The sequence below is a fragment of the Vidua chalybeata genome, chromosome Z, assembly GCF_026979565.1.
Source record: "Vidua chalybeata isolate OUT-0048 chromosome Z, bVidCha1 merged haplotype, whole genome shotgun sequence".
NCBI lineage: Eukaryota > Metazoa > Chordata > Aves > Passeriformes > Viduidae > Vidua > Vidua chalybeata.
This window is the reverse complement of record NC_071570.1, coordinates 70313687-70329068: the sequence shown is the minus strand read 5'-3', so window position 1 is coordinate 70329068 and position 15382 is coordinate 70313687. Positions and strand designations below refer to the sequence as shown.

The following is a 15382-nucleotide window of genomic DNA, read 5'->3' as shown; positions in this document are numbered from 1 at the left end:
TCTTGGCTCTTTTTCTGCTCTGTCATTGCTTTGTATAAGCAGAAATTCACTGCAAACTTGAATGTCCTTCAGCAGTAGAGGAAAAATATCAGATGTGATGATAAAACTGTTCTGCAGAGAGTGTCCTGATTTCCTATAAAAGACTTCACTTCTTCTACTGTCAAGTGGAAGAAATTACCCATGTAAACCTTGTTCATCTCACATAAATTTAGACCATAACTCTAAGGAATACTGTTGTTTCCATTAATAGGATTGAGAATATTTATCAAACTTTTACAGGGACTTGATGTTTTCACAGAACTGAGCCTTTGCAATATTTAAATCATCTGTTTACAACTCAATAGAAAAACAGATTTATGGAATATGTTTCCATTTTGGAAAGGAGAAACTGAGGCAGAGGTTTGGCTGTTTTCTTAAAGTTAGTAGGAGAGATCCTTGATGAAATCCATTCTCAGTCCCCAAGACTCATTGACCATTAGATATAGAGTGTCATTTCAAGAAAAGGCAGTCTTTAAAGATGTACATTAATGAATACCTGGTAGAGGTTTGGGGATTCTTTTTTTAATCAGAAAGAAAATAAGAGATACAAAGGTTTGAAAGGGTAAATCTCAATAGACAAGATCAGCTGCCTATATGCAAAGCTCAGTGAAGCATATGTCAGCCCCTGTGGTATGAAAATAAAGCAGTGAATGTGGTGAAATGTTTTCTCATATGTATGTACTCCTGGCTGAGATCAAGAAGTACAGAGCTGTATAAACACAGTATTTTATTTTCAAAATATCAGGTGAAGTTTTTTCATTTTAATGGAACTATTTTAAAGTTTTTCCAAGCATTCTGAAAGCACACTTCAAAGAACGTTTATGGGAAGTTAGAGCATGGCAGTACAGTTGCGATTTTTTACTTTTGCTATTAAACTTGGAAGCTTTTTTGGAAAAAAAAAAAGGCTATGTGGCTATGTTTACTCTTACTCTATAGTAAGTCTTAATGGGATAGCACAAGACTACTTACAAAAAAAGAAAATCTATCAAAACTGAAGCCACTGTAACTCCAGGAAACACCTTGAGGCCTGAAGCATGTAAATGTAATCTCTAAAACATGAGGAAGAATGAAATCCACTGCTGCTCAAAGCCCAGTCTCCTCATGCAACTGAGGTGCAACTGGTGCAACTGACCAGGTGTATGCCCTTGTGTGGTTTGTACTGGGAGAGAGAATTATAGCAATACTTCAAGGTTTTCTTCTTTGGACTGTCTCTTCTTCTTCACACTTCTCTGAATTTGCAGCATATATGGTGGTCTGTCTCTGAACTTCATTCCATGTGCAGCATCATTACTAAATTATTTCAACTGAAGATTCAGCCCTAACATCTGAATGTCAACCCACCCTCTCTGTACACTGCTGTGGCAGTGGAACCTCGAGGGTCTTCTTTAAACTCACAAGGATTTGCTTATTTGTATGGAAGTAGAGCCTACAATCTGCAAACTCCCCATCTTGTCTATAGCTACTATGCAGTCTTTATTTTCTAAATCTGCACATTTTTGCATTTAACAGATAACATTATGATAGTTTCTTTTACAGTTGTCTCAGGAAAAGCCACCACAACATTCACTGTGTAAGAAAGTAATATGTATGTAAGCAACTCTTCTACACCAGTACACTAATCATAAAATCATAGAATGGCTTGGGTTGGAAGTGACCTTAAAAATCGTTTCACTCCAATGTCCCTGCCATGAACAGAAATACTTTTCACTACATCAGTTTTCTCAGAGCTCCATCCAATTTGGCCCTGAACACTTGTGAGGATGGGGCATCCATAGGTCCTCCATAGCCAACCTCTTCCAGTGCCTCACCATTCTTGTAGTAAAGATTTTCTTCCTAGTATCTAAACTAAACCTACTTTCTGTCACTTTAAAGCCATACCCACTTGTCCTAACTCTCTGTATATGCCCTTGTAAACAGTCCCTTTCCATCTTTCTTATGAGGTTCCTTCAAGTACTGGAAAGCTGCAGTTAGGTCACCCTAAAGCCTTCTTCTCTAGGTTGAGCAATCACAATTCTTTGAGCCTTCCCTCATAGCAGAGGTTCTCCATCCCTCTGATCACCTTGGTTTCTCCTCTGGACTCTCTCCAACAGCTCCATGTCCTTCCTGTGCTGGGACCCCAGAGCTGGAGGCAGCCCTGCAGGTGGGGTCTCACCAGAGCGGAGCAGAGGGGCAGAATCCCCTCCCTCCCCTGCTGCCCATGGGGCTCTGGGTGCAGCCAGGACACCCTTGGCTCTCTGGGCTGGGAGTGCCCATGGCTGGCTCATGTCCAGCTCTCACCCACAGCACCCCCAAGTCCTTCTGGGCAGGGCTGCTCTCGATCTGTTCATCCCCAGCCTGGGCTGGCACCAGGGATTGCCCTGACCCAGGTGCAGCACCAGCACTTGGCCTTGTTACACCTCATGAGATTCCCATGGGCAACTGCTCCAGCTTGTCCAGATCCTTCTGGCTGCCATCCTGTCCCTTGGGAGTGTCAACTGCACCACTCAGCTTGGCATCATCTGCAGATTTGTAAAGGGAGCACTTGATCCCTTTGTCTGTGTCATTAATAAAGATATAAAATAACACTGATCCCAATATGGACCCCTGAAAGACATCACTTCTCACTGATGGCCATTAAGACTCAGAACTATTGACCACTGTAGTATAGTAATTCAACAGTATCATATCAGGAATGCAAATATTTTGCCAGTGTTTTAAAGGAAAAGCACTACTGAAACAGTTCAGGAAGGAAGCTATTACTTATTTTTATAATACAAAACAATGTTTACTAAGGATTATGCATGGGCTTTCCTTACAACTGTAGACAGGGTGCCATAGTAAATGTAGGAAGCTATATTTGAAGGACTCTGTCAGATAGGCCTTTTCATTTAAGTTTGAATTCCAAAATATTTTAGAGTTCTTAAAAAAGTAAGAGATGCCATTTAATTTTTTTCAAGACTTAAGCATGATTATCTGTGGCAGATCAGATTTATGAGGGGTTCAGGGTAAGATTTTTTTTCCCTAGAAATTTATTTCTGTTAAATTATTTCTGTTATGGTATCTAGTTCCTCCAAGAAAGGAACTGCAGGCCACCTAGAATACTACTACACATGCAAAAATCAGATACTGTAATTACACAAATTTCTAAATTTCTCCTTTCTTGGTTTAATTGCTTGCTGGATTTATGTTAATTTGGGGTAAAAGGAGGCATTTAATTTTAGATAAGACTACTAATAAATATTTGAAAATAGATATTTATTGCTGAAAGACAGGGCATAATAGCTTAAGCAAAGAGCTGATTAATTTATCTGTGTAGCTCTCTGATTGGAGCTGGCATGCACCTGACTAGTAGCTCTAGACAAGAACAGAAGCGGACACTGTGGGACTTGGCTGCCCTCACCTTGCTTATTTATAAGCTCCAGCATGGAAAAAAAAAAATACTGTCTGTTTTCCTGGGCTGTAAGTGGCAAATCTGTTTGGCAAACCTTATTTTAAATTACATTGATTTTTCTAAAGAATTCCTCCCTGCTAATCACAACTTAATAACCTCTCTAAGATAATTGCTGTTAACTTGTATAACTAGTGACACTTCGCATATTGGCTCCAGACAAAAAGTGCATTTCAAATCCTGCTTGTGCTTTTTATTACAAGTCTTATCCTGTTTTGCTGTCTCTGTAGTTAATATTGTTTCTTTTAGATGCAGTTATTGGTCTTGAAATTAAATATAATTTTAAAACATATATTTTGAATGTGATCCAAAAATGGCAGTAACAACTGTGCACAAGGGTAACTGAAAAACAAGTAAAAATCTACTTACTAGTATAAATTATTAGAAAACAAATACATTGGAAGAGATCTATTGTTCATAATACAAATAAAATGATCAATGAAAGAGAATCCTGAACCAAGAAGATGTATCCATCAGGGTATTAAATTCATAATTCATTGTTACGACGTTTTTCAAGGGTTTATAGATCTGTCAGTAAAATGTTAGTATTTTTCACTGATTTAGCCTTTAAATTATTTTTTCCTAGTGCAGTGGGCCTCAGATTACATCAGTTTCTTAAGACTGTAGGTGGTCAGAGGTTTGGTTTTGTTACAGGAGAGATTTGGTTATTATATTGCATTATTACCTCCCATTGGAATACTTAAGTCATCAAAACCAGTGGCTTTGAGTGTTATTTCATGTGCAGCTAATTTTTTTCTGCCTGAATTTAATGCTTGAAATGCTAATTTTTGGGGAGCACAGTACATTTCTTCATGAGAGGTTTATGGTTTCCATGGCATTTTAGTTTTAGTTTTAGTTTTCTTGTTCTTTCCAAGCTCCCTCTTGCTTCCCAGTAGTGTTGTTGGCTATGATTTGAGAGGTAGTGAGGTGTTCACTTGACTGCTTAGAGACAAATACAGTCAAATACCAGAGAGGACTTGCAAGCAGTCTGATGTTCATTTTGAACCTTACCAAGGTGGTATGTTGATGTTTTGGTGGTTTTATACCTCTTTGGTGGGTGAAGCTCACTCACTCCCTCAAATTGTAGACTCACAACCAGTAACTGGCAGCTCCAATTAGTTCTGCTCAGGGCTGAAGAGTCTCAGACTGTAACAAGGTCTCCCTGGACTACTTACAGCACAAATACTGTACTCATATTTTCTCATTAGTTCCTTTCAGTTGCCACAATACAATTTTCCAATGTTATCAGATCTAGATCAGAAATATAATAGCTCTGTGTTTGTATACACACACACACACACACACACACACACACACACACACAAAATACATACACACACATATGTGCATATACACTCGTTTTTCCTAACTTAAGATAACTTATCTTACAGGTAGAAGCTTGTAGTTTACTTCATTAACCTTAACCTTAAACTTTCAATCAGGGCAAAGAACGTAGGGCTCAATTGGCTAAGAGAAGAAAAATTACAGGTTTCAGATTGCTTATTTTTTCTAGTCTGTTAGAATTTTGTTATTATTTTTAAGCTCTTTTTGGTTCTAAGAAATCATTGCACATATTTATATGTATGAGTTATCAAAAATATGGGCCTAAATTTGAAGTTGCCAGTAGACATATCTATGTTTCAGTCATGCAGATTTGTGACTTTGGAAGAGACGTGTTGGCAGAGAAAGCTTTATACCAGTAACTCTTTGTAGACCTAAGTAATTTTTCATGTCTACAGACCAGGTGGGAAGAGCAGTATACACAACTATGTGTTAGTGGATAAATTTCTATAGTTTCTGTAACCCAGATGGAGAGTTTTCTCCTGATAGCAATTGCTAAGTTGATCAACATTATAGTTGTGTTGTTTTTACCTTGAGATTTTTTTACTTACAGAAGTAGAAGGACATCTTAAGAAATTGAGACCGTAAGAGTCTTAGGTTCATTAGTCTCTGAATGTCATGAATTTTGGGATGTTTTCAGCATGGATATGTTCAACATCACAGTGCTCAGTTATCTTACATTTCCAGTTATCTTGCAAACTTCTGTAGTCTTGTAACTTTATTTTGAATTAACAGTATGTAGGTACACTTTTAGTTATATTATTGATTTCATATTATGGTTTGATTGGCTGGTTTATGTCAAACTAGTTTGTGCTTTTTGCCTTTTTCTTGCTCCTGATTGCATAGTAAATTTCACAGTATGTGATACTAATTTCTTACTTTTAGAATCAAATGAAGTAAAACTGAATTGCCCAACAATCTGTCAGACAACAGCACTCATGAACTATTGAGTAAGTCTAGGGAAAACTTGGTGTAAGCATTTATTGGGTAATATTTTCAGGTTTAATAAATAAGCAGTGTCTTCCTAAAATTTTTCATGTTCTCTGTTTTGATATTTTAATGTGTTACATAGTTCTAAATGATACTCATGTGCCAAGTAGGAAGTGAAAAGATTTAAACGTTGGCCAGCTCTCACCAAGACGTGTATTAGCAAAGCTCTAACTGTAGTTTTATTTCTTTATTCCTTGGCTCATTTTTGGTACTAAGTTTATTTTGAGTGTAAAAATTTCTTTACATTCTGGAAGATTGTTTATATTTTAATTCATTTAGTACAATTGATAAAAGCCTCCTCAGTAACGTTGGGTGAAGAGATTTAAGAAATTCTCTCAGCCTTAGCACAGATCTGTTGCCACCATGTCTGTGTTAGGTCCTGGACAGAGAGGGGTTAGTCCCCAAGTTTTATGAGACTCTGTTTTCTGATGTGCTCACTTCTGAAATTTGCCACAGCTTTAAATAATAACTTTTCTTCATTTTTTTACCAGCATAATGCTCACTTGTTGTTTTTTCTTTTTTTTTGTTTTTTTTTTTTTTTTTTCAAGTTAGGCTTTGTTGTCAAATTCAGCAACATCATAAATAGAAATACTTCCAAAGATAGATATGAAAATAATCTGACATCATTTTGATGGATTATTGCAACAGAATTAAGATGATCCTTGCTTTCTAGAAAAGGTTAATTTGATTTTTTTCTCTTAACCTTTTCCTTTGCTGTCATGTTTAACAAAGATTAAAAGGTAAAAGCAATAAATACACAACTACTCTTATTTTTCCTTATGTTGTAAAGAAGTCAGTTTTCACAAGCAATTACATATTGTGTGTCTGTCTATAGAGCAGAGGCAAATGAGGCCATATAAAGTGTTTCTCCTGTCTCTGAAGGTTGATTTACATGAGGATGATCTATAGAAAGGGTAATAGAAATTAAAACTGGAATTAGATGGACTTATGCAACGTATAGAAAGCACACAAAAACATTGTGAATTGAATTCACAATTCAATATTTTAGCTATTTATATTAAATAAATATTAATATTTATTAATATTATTTATTATAATAATATTAATATAATATATTAATATTATTAATATTTATTAATAATATTAAATAAACTATATATAAATATTTATATTTATATATAGTTTTTTTCTCCAAACTAGATGTGCCATTACCTTGTTTTTCTAGATGTTAGATGATTTTCATATTTTCAAAAAACAGGAAGAAATGAGGCAGTCAAAGCACCATTTTAAAAACCTTTTTTCTTTTTGTATTTTGGGATTTTTTCATCTCTGTTTAATGAATATAGCTGAAGACTGTGAAGGTTTTCTTTTCCTAGTAGGAAAAAGTGAAGACTATTTCATTTAGACTCTAGGATGTCACTGAGAACAGGACTGGAATCACTCAAGCCACTTTAAAAAACCTTAACTCTTAGAGCTGGCACTATCTGGAAGTAATAAAGGATACATTTATAAGGGGGCCACACAGTCAAGTGCTTCTGCATTTGTGCAGATTATATAACTTTGACTCTGACTGATTGAAAAGGTGGGCATCTGAAGTTGTAGAGAAAATTAGTTAGTCTTTTATGTCATCTTGACTGCCTTGAGGTGGTATTTTTAGACACTGATTGCTGTACTTCATTTTTGTTGTCTCTTAGTGGGTAAAAAAATAGCAAAAGCAATTTGAAAACCTTTACATTAATTTCATATAATTTACAATATAGTTTTTAGGTTCAGAAATTTTGTCCAAGAGTAACAAGTGTTTCATAATATAATTTCTCTGCTAAATTATATATATGATAATAAAAGCTTCTTTTAACCTCAGTGTCCATTGGCTCTTTGATTATATCTTGTTTGCTGAAATGCCTTATGAAAATTATACTAATGAAATACATTATAATGATTTTCCTTTTATTCATATTACCAGTAATAGCAATGAAATCTAATTATTATGAAGTATTTTTCTAGAATAATGAAAATATTTTCTCATGGTTTAGTTATCTTAATAAGCCAGTTAACAAAGATGAGTATATTCTTCAAAATCATGTGTGACAGGAACAGAAGAAATTTTTCATATATAAAAAGTGTGTTTATTGCTCTAAATCTTATCTTATTTTAGGAAAATATGTCGTTCTGAGGTTATCTTATACTAAAAAAGCATAGTCCTGGTGTAAATATTTATTTTCTTTGTGTATTCATGAGGTAAGATAACCTTTACCTAATGATAAGAATTGCAAAAAATTTCGAAATATCAGGCTCTCACAATTTACAAGGTTGAATATTTATAACAGTGTTAAAGAAACTGTGATTAAGGTACTCTGTCAGAGGTGTGCTGTTAATTAGTAGTATTTATTTTTCATTGTACTTTTTAGAAGAAGGAAGCAGGGAGAGGACAAATAGGTATAAGGGCTATTGTTCAGTTATTGCCTTACTGTAAGCTGTAAGAATTAGGTGGTTGCTTTTGAAGTCTAAAATTGCCAGCATGAACAGTTAAATCACATTAGGAGATAATCTATTGGAGGTGGTAAATGACAGAAAAAGGTCCTTGAGGATTTAGGTGTATCTTTGAAAAGTATGAAAAATTCAGCAATATTTATTTTCTTAGAAATTGGCAAGTAATTTAATTTTGTGTACTGTTCAAGGGTTGATTTAAGTGTCAGAGTAAGTGATTGGGTAATTGACCTGAAAATTAAAGTCAAATATATTGGATCAGAAGAAATTCTTACAATTCATGTAATAAAATACACTTTTAAAAATGTATGAAATATAGAAAATAGCACAATAGTCATGCTATCTGATCTAATAAACAACTGATCTACATTAATAGGATTGAAAATGTATTTTATGATTCTGTGATTACTGAGGGATAGGTTATAAACACTGCACTTGGAAACATAGCACTGTAATATAGGCTTGGTCACAGGTACATAATAAGCTCCTATTTAATTTCATTAATTAATTCATATTAATTTTCTTGCTTAAAAAAATCAAAGAGCAAGAATAACATAAAACCCTCTGTGTTTCGCTGCATATTCTTCACAGTTACGATAAGGCAAGTGAATGAGCTGTTTTCTCATATATACAAGTTTCTCCAGCAATGTGTTGGAACACCATGATCGTGTAGCATTTCATGACCTGATGAATGCTGACTCATACAGTAATCACTGAAGAAATACAAACATGAATTTAAAATTACAAATTCTTATATTTTGTCCTCATTACAGTGCATTTATAGTTTTTCCCTTGAAGAAAGCTGTCAAAGCTTAAAGTTTGCAACAGAAACTTTCCAAAGTAATAAAGAAATGGGAATTCACATTTGTGTAATTTTCCAAAGTGCTTGTCTGTATGCATTTCAAGCAACTCACATAGACTTCAGAGACTTAGGGGAATATCCATATAAACTCATTCAATTAAAAATAATATTTTTCTGTAGTGTAAATACGTAGCCATATTAGATTTCAGTGAAATGTATGGATCCATTTGCAAAATGAAGAAACTGAGGTCCATTTTACAACTGAAGTACCTTTTACCTGTGTATTGTACTCTTGATATTTAAGAGTGATTTACTATCTTATAACAGTAATTTTACTGTGTCTTCCAGATGTGTGGAGGTGATTGCCAGAGAGGGACGGAACCTGAAAGAACTGTATTTAGTATCCTGTAAGATCACAGACTATGGTATGTAATATACTTATATCTTTATTTTTTGTGAAGATTGAACCAGAGTTCACAGGGAGTGTTATCAAAAGTGTTGGAAATGTAGAGATAAAAATTTTCAAAACCTTTATCCATAAAAATAGGAAATTTATAAAAAGTGTTTGACTTGCTTAAAAGTATCTGTGGTTAGAAGTATGAAAGTCAGTGTGTATACATTTGCTGCAAAGTATCCTTATAGAATTGGCAGTTACTGGGCAGACTGAGTATTGTCCCCTTCGAACAGTCCTAGAGACCAAGAGAATATTTGAGAGAAAATCAAAAAATATATACCCACCACAGTGGCAATATATGTATTTCTAGATGCTGTAAAAGCATAACTAAGCAAGCAAAAATGTGGATTGACCACCTGTTGTAGGCCATAAAATTGAAATGAGGTTGATGGTCCTTTAAAAATGCTGTTATGGTAAATAGAGAGGAGCATCTTAGAATTAAATGTCCTCTCTGACAGGCCACATAGAAGGACAGATTTTTTATTTAGAATAGGAAAAGTTCTAGTGCTTGTTTGGAAAGGCTGCTTTACTTTTTCAAATAAGATTCTGACCTTAAATAAGACAATTTTTTTTTGCCATAAGGCCAGTTTCTCAAATATCTATCTACCAATTAAATGCCTAAATTTCAGTAGGGTTTACAAACGGTATATTTGAGATGTTAATTTCAGGCTTGCTGTTTTTTTTTTTTAACTTTGTACTGCCTAGATTTTAATAAAGAATTACTATGTTGAAGTGATAAATTACCATTCCAGTGGTCACAAACTCATTCTTCTATTTTCCTCTTCAAATCCTGCACTTCACTGGGGTTTGTACTGTGCATTCAAGGGTACGTTGTTCTGCAGAGTTCTGTTCACCTTATGTCCACAGTATTGGAACATGAGGCCACCATGCAGCTGCTGCAGCTGCAGAGCTTGGAGTATGGCAGAGGAGAGGGAACATGGACCTTTACTGCCCTTTCCTCTGGTCTGCTGTTGTTTGTATTTCCATGGGCAGAGCAGACGTTGTCAGAGTTGAAAATGGATTTTCTCAGCTCAACACCACTTGTCCAAGATGAATTTCTGAATTTGTGAAATGTCTTGTGGAAATTCAAGGAGTGAAATTGTCTGTAGAACACCAGACGATAATAATGAAGGTGCTTCTTGTCACTGCTGCAGGGCAGGAGGTGCAGGATAGGGTCTGAATGCAGACTTTGTCTCTTCTGTCTTTGTACTGCAGATCTAGGGGCTCTACTCTTGTCCCTTCTGACTCTGACAACTCTTGTGGGAAGAGTTATCATGGGCATAGTGGAATCCATGTTTTGAGGATCAATAATTTCTCAAACTGATTTCACCCTTCATTCACTGCAGTTACTCAGAGGAAAATGTGATTTTTTTCCAAAAGTAGGGAAACAACTGAAAAACTAAAGCAAAGAAACCTAGGAGAGAGAAAACCTTGCTTATGAAAGAATAAAGAGAGAGAAAAGGAAGCGTCCATAGCTAGACAGAAGGCAGAAAAGGCGCGTTTCAGAGAATGAATGAGTGGAGAATAAATGTAGCATTTGGCTGATGTAGCTCTATCCAGCCTCACATTCTCTTCTGTATACTAAGGGCCCATCTGTCACTATTGTGTTGTAATCTGCAGTCACTTAGCATCATTGCACTCAGTTACTGGGACTTTGAGAATATTTTCTGTTGATACTGTTTCTATTAAGCTTTACTATTCGCTTAAAAATTCAACTATTTTTTGCTGTTAAGGATCCAGTAAAACAGCTGAGGTACTGACTGATTTTGGACACATTATTGACTAGTTGTTCAGCATTATAATCTTCAGCATGTCTCAGCATGCCAACCTGACAAATAAATTCTGCTTTTAATATCTGAGCTGAAAATGCAAAGCAAACTGTAACAAAGTAGAATTTATAAGCATAATTTATGATTTCTAAGGAAGTCAAGATTTTGCCTTAGATTAAAAATGTGATAGTAAGTGAACGTTTATTAGGTTAATAAGAGTGTTGCAGGGTTGAGCCGGGCATCACCCTTTTCACATTTATTTTCTGGCAATTCAGTTGAAGACTTTCTCACATTTGCTTTGGTGGCTGGTAAGTTAAAAAGTGAGCACCTTACAGTTTTTGCGAGCTCTGTTCATTTCTGAACCTCCTTTATTAAAAAACCTGTCTCTCTTCTCAAGGAGAGAAGAGCAGCTGCAGTTCCCCAGAGGCTTTTGAAGCCCTCATGTCCTCAGTAGAGGAAATCAGCTGAGGAGCACATGCCTGACTTCTCAGGAAGCCTTTTAGGTGGTGTCCCATGGTCTTGCAAAGATTTAACAACTTCACTCACGTGGTTTTTCAGGCTCCATCAGAGAGTGTCTGAGGCTCTGTGAGGCTGTGACTGGGTGAGAGCACACCATCCTGTGCTCTGTTTTTCATAATCCTGAGTTGTCCTTGCTTTAACAATTAAAATCTTGACACCAGGTTTGTACAGATGTAGGATTTTGAAAGCCCTCTTTGAAACTGTTCAGTGGCAGATTTTTTATGCTACGAAAGTTAGAGGAATTTTGATGTCTGGGACAAGATCATAATTACTTAGTAACTCAACTGGGAAAAAATGTAATATTGCTAATTTTCAGAAAAAAATTTAACCATTTGATACATTAATTTATCAATAATAACTCATTAAATAAAGAAAATAATTACAGCAAAAACTATTACTGGTGTCCTTTATTTAACTCATTAAGGTATGTGTGAGGTAACTTCATGTCCTCTAGAGAAGGCTGTGAAGTGCGATCTTTGTCATTTTATTGATTTCCTTCTTTTGTTTTTCTAATTACTACAGAGGATAGATAGCATACAAAGCTACCAGGCAGACATGGGGTTTTTTTTTATGTAATTAGTATTTTTAAAGTGCACTAAAATACTGCATTTTATTTGGAAGCCTAAAAGATTAAATAAAAAACACTACATTCTAATAATGTATCCATTGGCTGCATTCCTTTCTGACATTTTTCTGACCATAAAAATATTCTTTGTAGTATACAGAGAGATTAGGATTCAAACAGGAATTGAAGTATATATACATACTGAGAGCTGTTAACTGATGAGAAAAAAAAAAAAATTATTTAATGTTACATTACAAAATGAATGATTTTGTATTTTTGTATACAAAAAATGTTTTGTTTACTTCTGAAAGAAATTATGTTATTATATCCTTTTTTAGATCTAGCATAATTTTCTCAAAATGTATTTTTAATTAATGATGTCTGTTGGAGTGTTGCACGCTAGGACATTGACAATTAGTTTAAAAGTTTCTTTAAATCCAACACATTTTTAAATGCTAAATAATCATTAGAACACATCTAGACTGTCAGGACAGACTGAATTACTGTAATTTTCGAGATAAACACCTATTGGCCCAAGAGCACAGACAGTGAAGTTCAAGCTAAACATTAGTTCCTTTTGCCCTTTTGTTAGGCAATCATGAATTAAGCATGGATTGTCAGTATTATCTTTGAATTTCCTGTCTTTTGTTGATTTGTGTCGCAACCGTAACTTTACTTAAACTTACTGGGTTTTTTATTTAAGCTTTTCCTAAGAACTGGTAAGGAAATGGGATTTTCTCAGCTGTGGGGAGACTGTATGTCAAATGAATTAGGTTGATGTGAAGATGCAGAGTGGTGAGCTAGGGCAGTAAGCACACACAGAATTGTGTAACTGTCTCTTCAATTTTATGCTCTAGTTCTGGGTTTTATTGATATCCTTAGTGCTGGGAATTTGTTTTAAGTAAATTATTACTTACCAAGTTTGTAATAGTGCAGAGTGCTACGCACTCTGAAACACAAAAGTGAGATTTTGTGTTCAAAGATAAAAAGGTTCGAAACTAGCCTGTGAAACAGGAGTAGATGTTTTAAGGGTCTGATCTTGCAGTAATGTTAAGTGTATATTTACTAAGAATTACTTTGCAACCACATTCTTTTTAGTAGTGAAAGATAAAAGTCTAATGCTTTACTTCCACTTTAGAAAAGCAGTCGGACTAGTGTTTTCTCTATAGCCGCAGAAAATAATTTTAAGGAAAGCTTTAAATAACAGGCAAGCTTTTTTCACTAACAGAACACAGGGGAGGGGAAAAGGCACATCCAAACACCACCACTCTAAAAAATAAACTCCTAAAGAAGTCACCTTTGAAAAATGTTTGAAAGGAAGTGTTCAAATCCAGCACATAGCACAGCTATGCCTTGCAAAATCACTGAAGAACTTTCTGAAAAAACGAAGTGCCCAAATAGTTATTTCTAGGAGTGCAGTTAGCGGAGTGCGGGGAATAAATTTGTCTCACAATGTTGTCTGTCAAGTAACCTGCAGAAGAGGACAGTTGGCTTCATAGTTGTCTTGTAAAATTTCCATTACCTAGTAGTTCTGGGTTTTGTGTAACTTAAAAAGTCTCTATTTCTAGCTGTAAAGTAATTGCACAAACCTTTCCAGAAGAAATGCTTGGCACAAGGAGCTGAGATGAACTGTGGTCGTTTGCTGAAAACTCTAAGATTCTGAGTATTGAAAAAGAGCTCTCTAGATATGTAGCCTTTTTCTTTTCTAAAATGGGTACTATTCCTTTTTCATATTGCCTGTTTTCAACATTTAATGATGTATTTAGTGTCTGTGAAGTCACATGGGGTTTTTTTAAAGGTTTTTCTTCTGCTAAGGGTGTTTGTTGAAGCAAAAAAATGAGTTTCAACAAACTATAATGGAATTATATAGTTTTTATATTAAAATGTTATAGATAAGGCATTAGCTGTCACAAGTAGAAGTCTGGAGGAATAAGATAGCATTTATACTGAATCAAGTCCAATTGTCACAAGAAAAAAACATAACTGTAACTTGCACTTATTCTTCGTAACTGGATTATGGATTCTTTTCTCAGAAGTGAGATACCACTAACAATGTTAAAATAGTTTCCCTAGATACTATTAAATTCTAATGTTTAAATATTTAGGATACATAAGCTTTCTATTTTAAAATAAAATATTTTAATTATCAAGGGATCAGGTTGTCCTACTGAGAGTTTCTTGCATTTTCTCTCCAATATTTAGCATTTGTTATGTAAATCATAAAGAATAAGCGTACTGTGGGTATTTTCTCAAAAAAGAATGTTTAACGTCTGCTTCTCACGTGGATTAGCAAATCTCTCTAAGACTTAATCTCACAAAAACTTTCAGAATATTAGCTTTTTTGAATCTAGTTTTGAAACACCATTCTGTACAATATACCTCAGAAGGCAAATGCATTTTTGGGGAGATAAGAGCAGCATTTATGGATAGACAGAATGGACCAGGTGATAAATACATTTCTGAGTTTTAAATATTTCATCCTCACCCATTACTGGTTTGCAATCTCTTCCTCAATTTATATAATTTAAATAAATACAGCTTTCTTTTTGTCTTTCAAAATTATTTTGAATTGTTGCTGTATTGAATCCCGAATTTCTCTTCTTCTCTGAATAAATCTTTCCCCTATTAAATTTTCCTATCCCGTGTGTGGTTCTTTCTCTTTTGCACTCTTTTAGTGATGCAGTGAGAGCAAACAGTGACAACCATGTTTATGCTTGTACGTAAATGTACAGAAAATCTTTTAAGGACCAGGGCCTCTGTTACCTTCTTTAGTGGTGTTGTGTATGTTATGTATATATGTATATTTGTGCTTCTATAAAATGGTGGTAATATATTACAGTACATAGTAGTATCTAACTACTATATATACATATATATTGCTTTCTTATAAACTTTTTCCTCTTTCTTTTCACAAAAACATTTTTCTCTTTAGGTTTTGTTCTGTTATTCAGAAACCTGAATTCACTGAAGTAAGTCAGCCAGATTGTTGATGTTTAGTGCCAAATCTTGAGGTTCTTTGCTTGGTTTT

The 15382-nt window shown here is 34.7% G+C and overlaps 1 protein-coding gene across 2 annotated transcripts in view; it reads left to right on the top strand.

The window, feature by feature from the left end:
• Nucleotides 1–15382, top strand: part of FBXL17 (F-box and leucine rich repeat protein 17) — a 289124-nt gene that overhangs the window by 184050 nt on the left and 89692 nt on the right. For both annotated transcript variants that reach the window (XM_053931275.1, XM_053931276.1), the window contains exon 7: nucleotides 9396–9472. In XM_053931275.1, the coding sequence (XP_053787250.1) occupies nucleotides 9396–9472 (77 nt within the window). The remainder of the gene's footprint in view (nucleotides 1–9395; nucleotides 9473–15382) is intronic.